Source organism: Pseudophryne corroboree, chromosome 1 (genome assembly GCF_028390025.1).
Source record: "Pseudophryne corroboree isolate aPseCor3 chromosome 1, aPseCor3.hap2, whole genome shotgun sequence".
Taxonomy (NCBI): Eukaryota; Metazoa; Chordata; class Amphibia; order Anura; family Myobatrachidae; genus Pseudophryne; species Pseudophryne corroboree.
The window spans coordinates 709,431,495-709,447,527 of NC_086444.1; the positions used below are offsets into that span (position 1 = coordinate 709,431,495).

The 16,033-nt window shown below is 43.7% G+C and overlaps 1 protein-coding gene across 1 annotated transcript in view; it reads left to right on the forward strand.

The window, feature by feature from the left end:
* ANGPTL4 (angiopoietin like 4) overlaps nt 1-14,596 on the forward strand; it is a 208,101-nt gene extending 193,505 nt beyond the window's left edge. The window contains exon 7 of the mRNA XM_063914899.1: nt 13,405-14,596. Coding sequence (XP_063770969.1) covers nt 13,405-13,586 — 182 coding nt within the window. The 3' untranslated portion in view covers nt 13,587-14,596. The remainder of the gene's footprint in view (nt 1-13,404) is intronic.
* Nucleotides 14,597-16,033: the final 1,437 nt, after the last annotated feature.

The window sequence follows — 16,033 nt, forward strand, 5'->3', positions numbered from 1 at the left end:
CGGATCAAGTTCCAACTCTACACCCCGATGTTATTCCCTGTGGAATCCAGTGTACCTCGCAGAAAGAGATTTAACAATGCTAAGTCTTACCATAAATCTGCTTTTCAGTGCCTAATCCACATATCACTGACATTTTGACCATTTGACATTCAAAATATGAAGATTCCAGAAAAAACATTTTATCGATCTTTTCCTGACTTTTTTTTTAAAGGGGCAAACACTTGCAAGGCAAAACCATACATTGTAAGTTATTGTCCTTTTAAACAAACACCCGATATCAGCCGGCATCCCGCACCTTCGGCAATCTCAGACTCCATTACATCCCACCGTGAGAATCAGTACACATATATATTTGCAGATTAGCAATTAGCCGCGATAAACCATTTTTGTGCGAAGAACTGTGATTTTACCACCAATCGTGAAAAAAACCCTAGCAAGTTAGCCATAATAATTTACTGGCGATAATTTTACTGCAAATTTTATTTGCACCTGTGCAGGTGCAAAGTTGGGAATAATCCTTATTTTATTGCAAAAATTTCAGAATTCGGTTCAGAACCCCCGGGACACCTCTGACTCCCCTTCTCCCTAATGACTAATTTTTACAATTAGTTTTCATTGTCCAATAATGAGGAAAAAAGTGCAAAGTGATGGATTTTTGGGTTCAAGGTATGGGACATTTATATTGAGGTGCTTTATGAGTGGGACATACTGGTAATAATATTCCTACAGTACAAGTTGTAATTTATTTCCTATTTAGCTCCATTTAGAATCATTTTGGGAATGTGTAACAGTACATGTCATCACTATTTTATCTTTTTCTGCTTTCTTGTTATTGTTCTTTATTGTAAAATCAATAGATACCACTTGATTTACAGAAATATTATTTCTCTTACGTCCTAGAGGATGCTGGGGACTCCGTAAGGACCATGGGGTATAGACGGGCTCCGCAGGAGACATGGGCACTATAAAGAACTTTAGAATGGGTGTGCACTGGCTCCTCCCTCTATGCCCCTCCTCCAGACATCAGTTAGATCCTGTGCCCAGAGGAGACTGGGTGCATTACAGGGGAGCTCTCCTGAGTTTCTCTGAAAAAGAATTTTGTTAGGTTTTTTATTTTCAGGCAGCACTGCTGGCAACAGGCTCCCTGCGTCGTGGGATAGAAGCCGGTTGAGTATACGAAGAAAGAAGACTTCAAAGGCGGCTGAAGACTTCAGATCTTCTATGAGGTAACGCTGCGCGCCATTGCTCCCACACACTACACACATGGGTGCAGGGTGCAGGGGGGGCGCCCTGGGCAGCAATAAACCTCTAGGACTGGCTCATAGGAATATATAGGCTGCGGAGGCAATATATTTCATAATCCTCCGCTAGTATAAATAAATTTGAGCGGGACCGAAGCCCGCCGCTGAGGGGGCGGAGCTTGATCTCACAGCACTAACCAGCGCCATTTTCTTCCACAGCACACTGCAGAAGCTGGCTCCCCGGACTCTCCCCTGCTGAATACGGTGACAGAGGGCAAAAAAGAGGTGGGGGGGGGCACTTGTAAGCCGCAGTGAGCTTATAGAGTTATCTATGATTATATAAAGGCGCTGTTTATCTGGGAATTTTGTTTCTAGTGTTATTGGCGCTGGGTGTGTGCTGGCATACTCTCTCTCTGTCTCTCCAAAGGGCCTTATTGGGGGAACTGTCTTCATATATATATATATATATATATATATATATATACAATCCCTGTGTGTGTGGGGGGTGTCGGTACGCCTGTGTCGGCATGTCTGAGACGGAAGGCTCTTCTAGAGAGGAGGTGTCTCCATCGGCAACGCCGACACCTGATTGGTTGGACATGTGGAATGTTTTAAATGCAAATGTGACCTTGTTACATAAGAGATTGAACAAAGCAGAGTCCAGGGATAATATGGGGAGTCAATCAATGGCGTTGACGGTGTCACAGGGCCCTTCAAGGTCTCAAAAACGTCCCCTATCCCAAATAGCAGACACTGATACCGACACGGATTCTGACTCCAGTGTCGACTACGATGATGCAAGTCTACACCCAAGGGTGGCCAAAAGTATTAATTATATGATTATTGCAATAAAAGATGTTTTGCATATTACAGATGACCCATTTGTCCCTGACACGAGGGTACACATGTTTAAGGAAAAGAAACCTGAGGTAACATTTCCCCCATCTCATGAGCTGAATGCGTTATTTGAAAGAGCTTGGGAAACTCCAGACAAAAAACTGCAGATTCCCAAAAGAGTTCTTATGGCGTATCCTTTCCCGGCACAGGACAGGGTACGGTGGGAATCCTCGCCCAGGGTGGACAAAGCTTTGACGCGCTTATCCAAAAAGGTGGCGCTACCGTCCCCAGACACGGCAGCTCTTAAAGATCCTGCTGATCGCAGACAGGAAACTACCTTAAAATCAATTTATACACATACTGGTGCGTTACTCAGACCGGTTATAGCATCGGCTTGGGTCTGTAGCGCGGTAGCAGCTTGGACAGATACCTTGTCAGCTGATCTTGATACCCTAGATAGGGATACCATTTTGTTGACCTTAGGTCACATCAAGGACGCAGTCTTATATATGAGAGACGCTCAGAGAGACGTCGGACTACTAGGGTCAAGAGCCAACGCGATGGCGGTCTCGGCTAGGCGAGCACCGTGGACCCGCCAATGGACGGGTGATGCCGATTCAAAGAGGCATATGGAAGTTTTACCTTACAAGGGTGAGGTTTTATTTGGGGAAGGTCTCGCGGACCTAGTTTCCACAGCTACCGTGGGTAAATCTACCTTTTTGCCTTATGTTCCCCCACAGCAAAAGAAGACTCCGCAGTATCAGATGCAGTCCTTTCGGTCGCATAAGTCCAGAAGAGGTCGGGGCTCTTCCTTCCTCGCCAGAGGTAAGGGTAGAGGGAAAAGAGTGCCTGCTACGGCCAGTTCCCAGGAACAGAAGGCCTCCCCGGCTTCTACTAAATCCACCGCATGACGCTGGGGCTCCACTGAGGTAGGCCGCACTGGTGGGGGCACGTCTTTGACTCTTCAGCCACGTCTTGGTTCAGTCGCATGTGGATCCTTGGGCGATCGAAATTGTATCCCAGTGCTACAAGCTGAAATTCGAAGACGTGCCTCCTCGTCGATTCTACAAATCGGCTTTACCAGCTTCTCCCCCAGAAAGGGAAATAATTTTAGCTGCAATTCAAAAGCTGTGTCAACAGCAAGTGATCATCAAGGTTCCCGTAACACAACAGGGGAAAGGGTACTATTCAACCCTATTTGTGGTCCCGAAACCGGTTGGCTCGGTCAGACCCATTCTAAATCTAAAATCCCTGAACCTGTTCTTAAAAAGGTTCAAGTTCAAGATGGAATCGCTCAGGGCAGTCATCTCCAGCCTGGAAGGAGGGGATTTTATGGTGTCATTGGACATAAAGGATGCATACCTTCACGTCCCCATATATCCTCATCAGGCATACCTGAGATTCGCTGTACAGGACTGTCATTACCAGTTTCAGACGTTGCCGTTTGGGCTTTCCACGGCCCCGAGGGTGTTCACCAAGGTAATGGCGGAAATGATGGTGCTCCTACGCAGGCAAGGAGTCACAATTATCCCATACTTGGACGATCTCCTGATAAAAGCGAGATCAAAGGAACAGTTGCAGAAAAGCGTGTCCCTCTCCCTGGGAGTGCTACAGCAACATGGATGGATTCTAAATCTACCAAAGTCGCAGTTGGTCCCAACGACTCGGCTGTCTTTCTTAGGCATGATTCTGGACACAGAACAAAAGAGAGTTTTTCTCCCGAGGGAAAAAGCCCAGGAACTCCAGAACATGGTAAGAGACTTGTTGAAACCGAAAAGAGTGTCAGTCCATCAGTGCACTCGAGTACTGGGGAAAATGGTGGCGACCTACGAGGCCATCCCCTTCGGCAGGTTTCATGCGAGGACTTTTCAGTGGGACCTTCTGGACAAGTGGTCCGGGTCACACCTTCAAATACATAAAAAAATAACTCTGTCCCCCAGGGCCAGGGTGTCTCTCCTGTGGTGGCTCCAGAGTGCTCACCTTCTAGAGGGTCGCAGGTTCGGCATTCAGGACTGGGTTCTGATGACCACGGACACGAGCCTCCGAGGTTGGGAAGCAGTCACACAAGGAAGGAATTTTCAGGGACTGTGGTCAAGCCAGGAGGCTTGTCTGCACATCAACATACTGGAATTGAGGGCCATATACAATGGCCTACGACAAGCGGAGAATATTCTTCGCGACCTACCGGTTCTGATTCAATCAGACAACGTCACAGCCGTGGCTCATGTAAACCGCCAAGGCGGGACAAGGAGCAGAGTGGCAATGGCGGAAGCCACCAGGATTCTGCGCTGGGCAGAAAATCACGTAAGCGCTCTGTCAGCGGTATTCATTCCGGGAGTGGACAACTGGGAAGCAGACTTCCTCAGCAGACACGATCTCCATCCAGGAGAGTGGGGACTTCATCAAGAAGTTTTTGCAGAGATAACAAGTTTTTGGGGACTTCCTCAAATAGACATGATGGCGTCACGCCTCAACAAGAAGCTTCGGAGGTATTGTGCCAGGTCAAGGGACCCTCAGGCAGTAGCGGTGGACGCTCTCGTGACACCATGGGTGTTTCAGTCGGTCTATGTGTTCCCTCCTCTTCCTCTCATTTCAAAGATACTGAGAATCATAAGGCGAAGAAGAGTGCAGACAATACTCATTGTTCCAGATTGGCCTCGAAGGGCCTGGTATTCAGATCTTCAGAAGCTGCTCACAGAAGATCCATGGCCTCTTCCTCTCAGGGAGGACCTGTTACAGCAGGGGCCCTGCGTGTTCCAAGACTTACCGCGGTTACGTTTGACGGCATGGCGGTTGAACGCCAAATCCTAGCTGGGAAGGGTATTCCGGAGGAAGTCATCCCTACTCTGATAAAAGCTAGGAAGGAGGTGACGGCGAAACATTATCACCGTATCTGGAGGAAGTATGTTTCTTGGTGTGAAGCCAAGAATGCTCCTACGGAAGACTTCCACTTGGGCCGGTTTCTCCACTTTCTACAGACTGGAGTGGATATGGGCCTAAAGTTGGGCTCCATTAAGGTACATATTTCGGCCCTTTCTTTATTCTTCCAGAAAGAATTGGCTTCTCTCCCTGAAGTCCAGACTTTTGTAAAGGGAGTGCTGCACATTCAGCCTCCTTTTGTGCCCCCAGTGGCACCATGGGACCTTAATGTGGTGTTACAATTCCTAAAATCTCACTGGTTTGAGCCTCTTCAAACTGTTGAGTAAAAATTTCTCACTTGGAAGGTGGTCATGTTGTTGGCCTTGGTATCTGCAAGGCGGGTGTCCGAATTGGCGGCCTTGTCTCATAAGAGCCCCTATCTCATTTTCCATGTGGATAGAGCAGAATTGAGGACTCGTCCTCAATTTTTGCCTAAGGTGGTGTCATCGTTTCATATGAACCAACCTATTGTGGTGCCTGTGGCTACGGGAGATTTGGAGGATTCCAAATCCCTTGATTTAGTCAGGGCCTTAAAAATTTACGTAGCCAGGACGGCTCGAATTAGGAAAACAGAAGCTCTGTTTGTCCTGTATGCAGCCAACAAGGTTGGCGCTCCTGCTTCTAAGCAGACTATTGCTCGCTGGATCTGCAACACGATTCAGCAGGCTCATTCTACGGCTGGACTGCCGGTACCAAATTCGGTAAAGGCCCATTAGACTAGGAAGGTGGGCTCTTCTTGGGCGGCTGCCCGAGGTGTCTCGGCTTTACAGCTTTGCCGAGCAGCTACTTGGTCGGGTTCAAACACTTTTGCTAAATTCTACAAGTTTGATACCCTGGCTGATGAGGACCTCATGTTTGCTCAATCGGTGCTGCAGAGTCATCCGCACTCTCCCGCCCGGTTTGGAGCTTTGGTATAATCCCCATGGTCCTTACGGAGTCCCCAGCATCCTCTAGGACGTAAGAGAAAATAAGATTTTAAACCTACCGGTAAATCTTTTTCTCCTAGTCCGTAGAGGATGCTGGGCGCCCGTCCCAGTGCGGACATATTTCTGCATGACTTCTATATAGTTCTTGCTTACATAAGGGTTAAGTTACAGTTAAGATCAGTCGCTGACTGATACTGTTTGTTCATACTGTTAACTGGTTGCGTATATTTCTGGTTATACGGTGTGGATGGTGTGGGCTGGTATGAATCTTGCCCTTAGGTTACCAAAATCCTTTCCTCGTACTGTCAGTCTCCTCTGGGCACAGTTTCTCTAACTGAGGTCTGGAGGAGGGGCATAGAGGGAGGAGCCAGTGCACACCCATTCTAAAGTTCTTCATAGTGCCCATGTCTCCTGCGGAGCCCGTCTATACCCCATGGTCCTTACGGAGTCCCCAGCATCCTCTACGGACTAGGAGAAAAATATTTACCGGTAGGTTTAAAATCTTATTTTTTTTGTAAGGAAAATATAAATTTTTATGATCATCCAAGAATACATTTATTATAATTCTATGATTTTTTGGCTTAATCATAAATGAAAATTAATTCTTGAAAGTCCTTAATTTAGTATGAATTATCCAAGATTATGTGGGGGTATTCAATTAGCCGCAAAATCATTTATAAAAATGGGGACTAAAATATAAAAGCTATATTTTTCAGCAAATTAAGTGCTTTTATTAAATTTGGGGTACATAAAAATCAGTGTAAGTATATATTTGGGTCATTTTAGGAGACTTAAAAAAGTGGAAAAAGGCTGACTGCTCCCACCTGCAAGCCTAAAAACACTTGTCCCAGTCATAAAGCACCCCAATATACCTGTCACATATCCTGACCCCAAAAGTCCACCCCTTTGCACTTTTTCACCTCAAAAATGACATGTCATTATTGGGCAATTAAAAATTGTTAAAAACTTCAAAGTACCTAATTAGTAATTGGGGAGAGGGATGTCACAGGGGTTCTGAACCAAGAACCTTAATCAGTAAGGATTGCAATATCTGCTAAAAAGCAGTTGCTGCAATCAAATAGTTGCCGCCCAGAAATGGAGAAAAATCACCCATTGCAGAAATTGCAACTGCATCGCAATGCGGGCTGATCGAAAAACCGTAAGTAATTCCCTGAATATCGAAGATTTTTCCTATCTGCGCCAGTAAAGTTCATCCACAATTCTTGCGACACCAGGGTCTGGAAGTGGTCATCGCTGACGTCAGAGGACCTCCTTAAAAACACCTGGGCACGCTTGCTTTTTTTCAGACACACCCAGAAAACGGCAGGTTTCCGCCCAGAAACACCACCTTTGTCAGTCAAACAACGGCTGCATTGTGATCACGATGTGTATGCAATTTCTGTCACTACTTTTACTTGCGTGTGCGCAATGCAAATGTGCAGTTCTTCGGTAGTTGCCCGGATTTGATGTGTACGTAATTTCTGTCACTATTTTTACTTGTGCGTGCGCAATGCAAGTCACAAATTTTGCAATCCTCACTAAATGAGGTCCCAAATGCTAAAATTTTTACCTTAAAATAGAGATATTCCCCAACTTTGCACCTGGTCAGAGTAGATGAAGTGAAATTCGTTGTAACATTATCATCAATAAATTATTGCTGTAAATAGTTTTTTTCGCACAAAAATGGGTTATTGTGGCTAATTGAATACCTCCCTATGGATCATTTCATGTCAGTTCATATTAAGTATGAAGTAAAGGAATGTATAATAAACTCTCGGAGTCAGGCAAGATTGATAAAACATTTTTTACTGGAATCTCCATATCTTGATTGACAAAAGGTCAAAATGTCAAAGTGATATGTGGATTAGGCACATGTGACTCCTTTTCCAGATACACCTCAGAAAAAACGGAGCATCAGCAGTGGCATTTCCCGGCAATTTTTTTAAACTTTGACCCCTATATCTCAAAAACTGTGAGGCCCAGAGAAGAAAAAATTGGCATGGGCTAATAACTATGTGATAGTATCACGTGTTCAAAGTATCATGAAAATCCGAGTCGATGGGTGTCATGCCTGGGTGAATTGACATGGAATGACCCCTATGTGTAATAAGAAATCTGCACATAAATACATATAGAGATATACAAATTAAAATACTCCCCCTGGTGAGCAAAATTATACCTAATGGTAATTTTTGTTTATAAAGAGAGAACTTAAACATTAAAATACTCATACGGGCAATCAAAATCCCATTATTTTTATTTCATAGCCTTTCAAAGTATTCTTTAAGGTTCAATTTCAACAAAAAAGGGACATAACTCATCTGCCTTAGGTTGATAATGCTTATTGAACCCACTTTTTTTTGTGCACAAAAATATATTAAGTATGAAGTAAAGGAATGTATAATGAGTCAGGAAAGATTTGCTAAAACATTTTTTTTTCTGGAATCTCCTTATTTTGATTGACAAAGGGTCAACATTTCAAAGGAGTATGTAGATTAGGCACGGAGATAGGATTTTTTTGTTCAAGATACACCTCACAACAAACAGAGCACCAAAAGTGGTATATCTCAAAAACTATGAGGACTAGAGAAGAAACAGTTTATATGGCATTGTAGCTATGTGGAAGTATCGAGTGTACGAAATAACATGGAAATCTGAGTTGGTGGGTGTCATGGCCTGGTTGAACTGACATGGAATGACCTGGGGTCAAAATAAATGATTCAGTAGACAAAGAGTGATGGGGAGGGTTGATGAAAAACTGGACATAGCATGGATGAGGTAAATAGGTATTTAAAAATTGGAAACTGTATGATAGAGACAGAACAGTAGAATTGCAGGAGTGCCGGTAAAAGTACAATATTGGTAAGTGTGTATGTTTGACGACAATAATAAAGTTTCAAGCAAAATTTTAAGATTATAAGGTTGTATAAATTGAGTTTTAAAGTAGACTATTAGAATTGAGAGAGGTTGTGAGAGTAGGGAAAAAGCAATGGTAATTCAGACATGACTAAAAAATATGTAAATGGAAAATTGCATTGGTACAGCTAAGAATCCAGATGTTGTAATCTAAAAACATAAATATGAGTATTTGCAGATGAAGTGGAAAGGACTTACAGATTTTCTAACACAGATTTAAGTTATAACTGTCCAGATTACTCAGACTGGAGTTGTTTGATGTGTAGAGTCAGTGCCGGTGCTAGGGTGTTCAGCGCCCCCCTGCAAACTATAAATTTGCGCCATCCCATACTTTACAAAACGACCCCAGTAGTAGCGCAGCTTACACATAACGAACCCAGTAATAGTGCTGCTTACACATAACGCCCCAGTAGTAGCGCCGCGTACACATAACGTCCCCAGTAGCAGCGCCATGTACTGCCCCCAGTAGTAGCGCAGCTTACACGTAACGCCCCCAGTAGTACTGCAGCTTACACGTAACGCCCCCAATAGTAGCGCCTCCGCATGTAAGAAAATAGGGGAAACTGTATTAAAAAAGGATTTGGGGTTGTTCATTGATAGTAGATTTAGCGGCAACACACAATGTCAAAGTGCAGCTACAAAGGCAAATAAGGTGTTAGCATGCATTAAAAGGGGAATTGAGACAAGGGATGAGAGGGTAATCCTGCCACTGTACAAAGCATTGGCACGGCCTCATCTTGAGTACCGTGTACATTTCTGGGCACCACACTACAAAAAAGACATATTAGAACTTGAAACGGTTCAGAGGCGAGCTACCAAATTGATTAAGGGGTTGGAGACACTGGACTATGAGGAGAGGCTTTCAAGCTTAGATATGTTTACACTAGAAATGAGACAACTAAAAGGAGATATAATTAATATTTACAAATATATAAAGGGGCAATATGCGGAGCTATCAAGTGTGTTGTTTACTAAGAGACTTCTACACAAAATGAGTGGACACCCGCTAAGGCTTAAGGAGAGGAAATTTTGTACTCAGCGCAGGAAGGGATTCTTCACTGTAAGGACAATACGAATATGGAATACACTGTCAGATAAGGTTGTAATGGCGGACTGGCGTCCGTGCATTTAACAATGGGTTAGACAAAGTTCTAACGGAAAAAGATGTACGAGGATATAGCCTTTACCCTAAATAGAATAGGGAATGCAATATAATTCCAGTTGAACTCGATGGACTACTAGTCTTTTTTCAACCTCACCGACTATGTTACTCTATAACGCCCCAGTAGTAGCGCCGCTTACACACAACACCCCCAGTAGCTGTTTACACATAACATGCCAGTAGAAGCACCGCTTGCACATAATGCCCCAGTAGTAGCGCAGCTTACACATTATGCCCCAGTAGTAGCGCAGCTTACACATAATGCCCCAGTAGTAGCGCTGTTTACACATAACGTGCCAGTAGAAGCACTGCTTACACATAATGCCCCAGTAGTAGCGCTGTTTACACATAACGTGCCAGTAGAAGCACTGCTTACACATAATGCCCCAGTAGTAGCGCAGCTTGCACAAAACGCCCCAGTAGTAGCGCTGCTTACCAATAACACCCCACCCCCAATAACACTAGTAGGAGTGCTGCTTACACATAACGAACCAGTAGAAGTGCCGCTTACACATAAACCCAGTAGTAGCACCGCTTATACATAACGAACCCAGGAGTAGCGCCGCTTACACATAATGCCCCCAGTGGTAGCGCAGCTTACACTTAATGCCCCAATAGTAGCACATAACGCCCACACAAGTGCAGTTTATTCACATTCCCCCCCCCCCCCTCCTCCCCACACATACATACACACACACAGAGACTTTATCACTCACTCTCCCTTCACTTACTTATCACAGTCTGGCTGGCAGGACCTGGAGCAGCATGTCCTCCTCTGTGGCACTGCTGGTCCCGTGTAGCCCTGCCCACTTTTCAGTGCTTAGATATCACTGTCACCAGGGGGAGGGGATCCTGGTGAGGAGGCTTCTTCATACTGCTGACGCCGCTACCTGTCAGTGTGACAGGCACAGCAGCTGGAAGCAGCAGGGGGGACTGGGCGGCACAGCAGCGGGGATGCAGAGCAGGGAGAGCGATCCCCAGCATGGCACCTACCTGCTCTGCATCCCTTTGCTGAGCGGGTAGTGCCAGGCCTGTGTAGAGTAAGTGGAGTAGTTTGTTGTTTGAAAGCAGTCCTTCAGCGTTCCAGATTTTGGGTAGAATGTTATCCTTCTGTATTCCTTTGTTTTAACATCAGTGTAATGTCAAAATTATGTTTAGAATTTTTGCTATCCTTTGAATTGATGGACCCAACAATCCTCTATTAGCAAGCCTCCCTAATGCCCTTTAAATAATGAGACCAAAAATGTGACCATACATCCCAACTGTCCCAATTTTCGCAGGACAGTCCCTTTTTTTGGGGATGTCCCAACCGCGGGCCACAGTATCCCGCGGTGAGGGGGACAGTTGGGAGGCTCCTTTCAATCACTGCTCTGCCTAGCAGAGCAGCATTGAATAGACACTGTACGCATTCGCACAGTGTGTATTTTATGGAGAGGGGGGATGCCATGCAGCCCACAGAGCGCTGCTCATGCCACCTTAGTGGCTCAAAATGAGGGCATGGCTTGCGATAACGTCACTGCTGCAAAGCCACGCCCCATTTCACATAGGTCATGTCCCCTTTTTCACCGTGGGCGCAGGAGTCCCGTTTTTCTTCATTCAAATGTTGGGAGGTATGCAGAGCCGGCCCTAACCAATATGATGCCCTAGGCAAGATTTTGGCTGGTGCCCCCCTAGCACCACCGCTGGTTCCGCCTCTGACCTTGCACCTCTTTCCCAGCACCATCACTCCTCACCCATAGCAGTCCTTATTTTTGGGTTTGTACCCCCTATATTTTAAATAGGAACAGTTCGCACATTTGGCGCACAGCCCAAAAAGGGGTGTGATTTTGATGGCAAGGGGCATGGCCACACAATAGTAACCCCAATTCCAATTACGCCACACAGTACTGCAACTTTATTCACATTTTATCATGCAATAGTGTCCATAATTCATATTACATCCCACAGTAGTATCACTTTACCTTATAAACGTTACTCCTCACAGTAGAGCCCCTTATTCACATTACATCACACTGAATTGCTCCTTATTCACATTACACCACACCCTATTGCTCTTTATTTACATTAGATGACACAGTAGTGTCCTTTCTATACGCAACGCCACATAGTAGAGCACCTTATACACATAATGCCACACATTAGTAATGCATTTATACACATAATTCCACACAGTAATGCCCCTTACACATATGAGACACATTATTAATGTCCTTATAAACATAATGCGCCTTAAACATTATGACAACCTTTATTAATGCCCTTTTACACATAATGTCCCTTACACATATGCTGCACATTATTAATGCCCTTATACACATAATGACATGTATAGTGCCCCCTACACATTTGCTGCACATTATTAGTGCCCCTATACACATAATGACACACATACAGTAGTACCCTGTTACACATATGCTGCACATTATTAATGCCCTTATACACGTAATGACACACAGTGCCCCTTACACATATGTTGCACATTATTAATGCATTTTTACATGACACACATAATGCTCCTTACACATATTCCGAACACTACTGCACAACCAACCCACTCACATGCACACAGCACTCACACTGCCACTAACACTGTGACCTCTGCCTCTGCTTGGATACAGATATGTCCTCACAAATCTTGCATCAATGCTAACGTCGGGCACCTTTTTTTATGAAAATGCATCTTATTTGCAATGCATTGGTATGTGGCTAGGATGCACAAGCAGCTTCTGCTGATTAAAATGATATGCTGCATGCCTATATACTGTGTGAGACTGTGGCTGTATCTGCATATGAAATGCTACACACAGAATATAGGCATGCCGCATATCATTTTAATCAGCAGAAGCTGCTGATGCCCCTAGGCATGTCAAATGCCCTAGGCAATTGCCTAGTTTGCCTATAGCTATGGCCGGCTCTGGAGGTATGTGTGAATGCAATAATTACACCCAAACTCCAATGTTCCCTCCCCCAGCAATGGCTAGCAAGGAAACCGTTTAAAAAAAAAAACAAGCTAACATACCAACCAACCTCTAAGATTTAACAAAGAGTCATGCCCTCACTCAGATTATAGTCCTTATGCTTATGGCAATACTATAATTCTTTATCACCCAATTAGCTAAATAATATTTCAGTGCAATCAGTTGAGATAGTCTGCAGGAGAATGCTACCTAAATCATTTTGTATACTAGTATACAATGCCTCAATGTCCAGACTGACCAAGAGGTATGTATCAGATAGATAGATAGATAGATAGATAGATAGATAGATAGATAGATTTTTTTTTTTATTTTTTTTTATCTTTGTTTGGAGGTATATTTTTCCAGCTAGTTTAAATTACTGAGTTTAAGTGTTACTGATATTTTATTTTTTTCAAAATTAAATTGCTTTCTTTTTTTCTTTCTAGGAGGCTGGTGGTTTAGCACATGTGGTCAATCTAATCTTAATGGTAAATATTTCAGTTCCATCCCTTTCAATCGACATGAGAGAAAGCAGGGTATCTTTTGGAAGACTTGGAGGGGTAGATATTACCCACTGAAATCCAGCACCATAAAAATTTGCCCTTTGAAATTGGCGACAACCATGTAAAAATTTTTGGGAAAAAGATACATTTTATATCTTAACTTCAATTCTAATTATGTAGATACAGGTACGAACTACTTACTTGTACTGTAGGTACAGATATGGGATATGTGGTCATGTGTAATAATCGCAGTTGATTATATGTTCAATTACTGTTCATAACCAGAGCTGTGAGCCTTAAGCTGTGTGTGTATGTATGTATGTATGTATGTATGTATGTATGTATGTATATATGTGTGTGTGTGTGTGTGTGTGTGTGTGTGTGTGTGTGTGTGTGTGTGTGTGTATATATATATATATATATATATACACACACATAAATTGCAGATTATAATGTACTTTGCCAAAACAATTTTGTTTTAATGCTATAAATCCGTAATGAAAAGTCTTGTCATTGTGTTTTTTGCATCTAAAATTATTTTACCTGTTCATTTTCCCCCGACTGCATGTAAAATATTTGTTCTCCATACCACTTCACTGCCTAATTTTACATATATTATGGTTTATTTTGATAATGATATTTGACTTTATGAAACTATACAAAGCTTGTACATATTTATTTCTAAAATATTGGGCCTAATTCTGAGTTGATCGCAGCAGCAAATTTGTTAGCAGTTGGGCAAAACCATGTGCACTGCAGAGGGGACAGATATAACATGTGCAGAGAGAGTTAAATTTGGGTGGGGTGTATTCAAACTAAAATCTAAATTGCAGTGTAAAAATAAAGCAGCCAGCATTTACCCTGCACAGAAATGAAATAACCCACCCAAATCTAACTCTCTGTACACATGTTATATCTGCCACACCTGCAATGCACATGGTTTTGCTCAATTGCTAACAAACTTGCTGCTGCGATCAACTCAGAATTACCCCCATTGTCGCATAGGTTACACTTAGATGTTAGGTGCAATTTGAAATTCAAGTCATATTGACTGATGTAAGACTGTGGGCAATATGTTTGTGTATATGTGCTATTTGTGTTTTTATTGACTTTTAAATAAAAAAGTAATAATTAAGTACAGTGGTTGCTTCTATTAATCATTAGTTTCTGCATGAATTGGATAGCTGGTGACAGTGACAATGTAATGATGAGACAATGTAACAATCTTAGTGCCCTCAAAAATGGGTCGAGAATGATCTAATGCAATTGCCCACAACCATTCCTGAACTACTCGATTATGATTCAAAGTGCAGACATTCATGGCACAGTTCTCAAAATCCATACAGCACAAAGTGTTTGCTGTATTACACTTATTTAATTGAGTCTGATTGCACGTGAAGCAAAATAGTGTTGTTTTGTGTGTGTGTGTGTGTGTGTGTGTGTGTTTTGTTTTTTGCTCTTTTAAGTAGTACTATATCATACCTCCCAACTGTCCCGATTTTCGCGGTACAGTCCAGTTTTTTGGGGGGGACTGTCCCGCTGCCCCACTCACGGGCCGCAGTGTCCCGCGGTGGGGGAAGGGGGGGGGGGCAATTGGGAGGCTCCTGTCACAGAGCAGCAGAGAATCTATTCAGTGGAGACAGGGAGAAAGAGGGCATGCCAGGAGCTCACAGAGCGCTGGCCATGCTGTCCCCCCCCCCGTGACGGAAATGGGGGCGTGGCTCACGAGCATGGGCACTCGCGTGAAGCCACACACCCTTTCCATCGACCACGCCCCTTTCCAGGCGACGGCACGTGCAGGTGTCCCTCTCCCTGTATTTACAATGTTGGGAGGTAAGCTGTATTGATTTATCCTGCTCTGTAAACTTAAGTGTCTGCCTCCACAGAAACCATAAATTCCTGCTTCTTGGCTGCACAAAATGTCAGGGGTATCGGTATAAAACAATTGTTTTACTTTCTCCTTCATCCACTAGGGCAGTGCTCGAACTGGGATGCCTCAGGATACTTGCCGTGGTGCCTTGGATTGGGGGTCCAAGACCAATTAAAATTATGTATGGTCAATATAATGGGCAAAACCAGTGCTTGTCACTGCCAGTCATGAAATATGTGGACAAACAGGAGTGAATCCTGTCCGTCACCACATAGCTGAACCTAAAGGCCCATACACACTGGGCAATTTTGAGTTCAAAGTACCTCATTTTGGTGTTTTGAGCTACTTTGAGCTCAGATTTGGTCAGTGTGTATGGGCTAGCGGTGAGCGCTGATGGGTGCTCCCGCATCATCGCTTGCCACCGCCGTCCATCGAGCTGTTTTACAGCCGAGTGAAGCCCTTTCCACAGTTTCCTACTGTGGAAAGTACTTCAACCCCCCATGAACATCGCTGGCACAGGGAAAATCGCTCAGTGTGTATGCACTGAGCTATTTTCCTGCCAGCAATGTTCACGATCATCGCTGTGCATACACGCTGAGCAAAAACGCCTAGTGTGTATGCACCTTTAGGATGACCTATAAATTTTACTAAATTTAATATATATTTTTGCAAAATTTCTCATTAAGAAACTTTTGGTCTAGG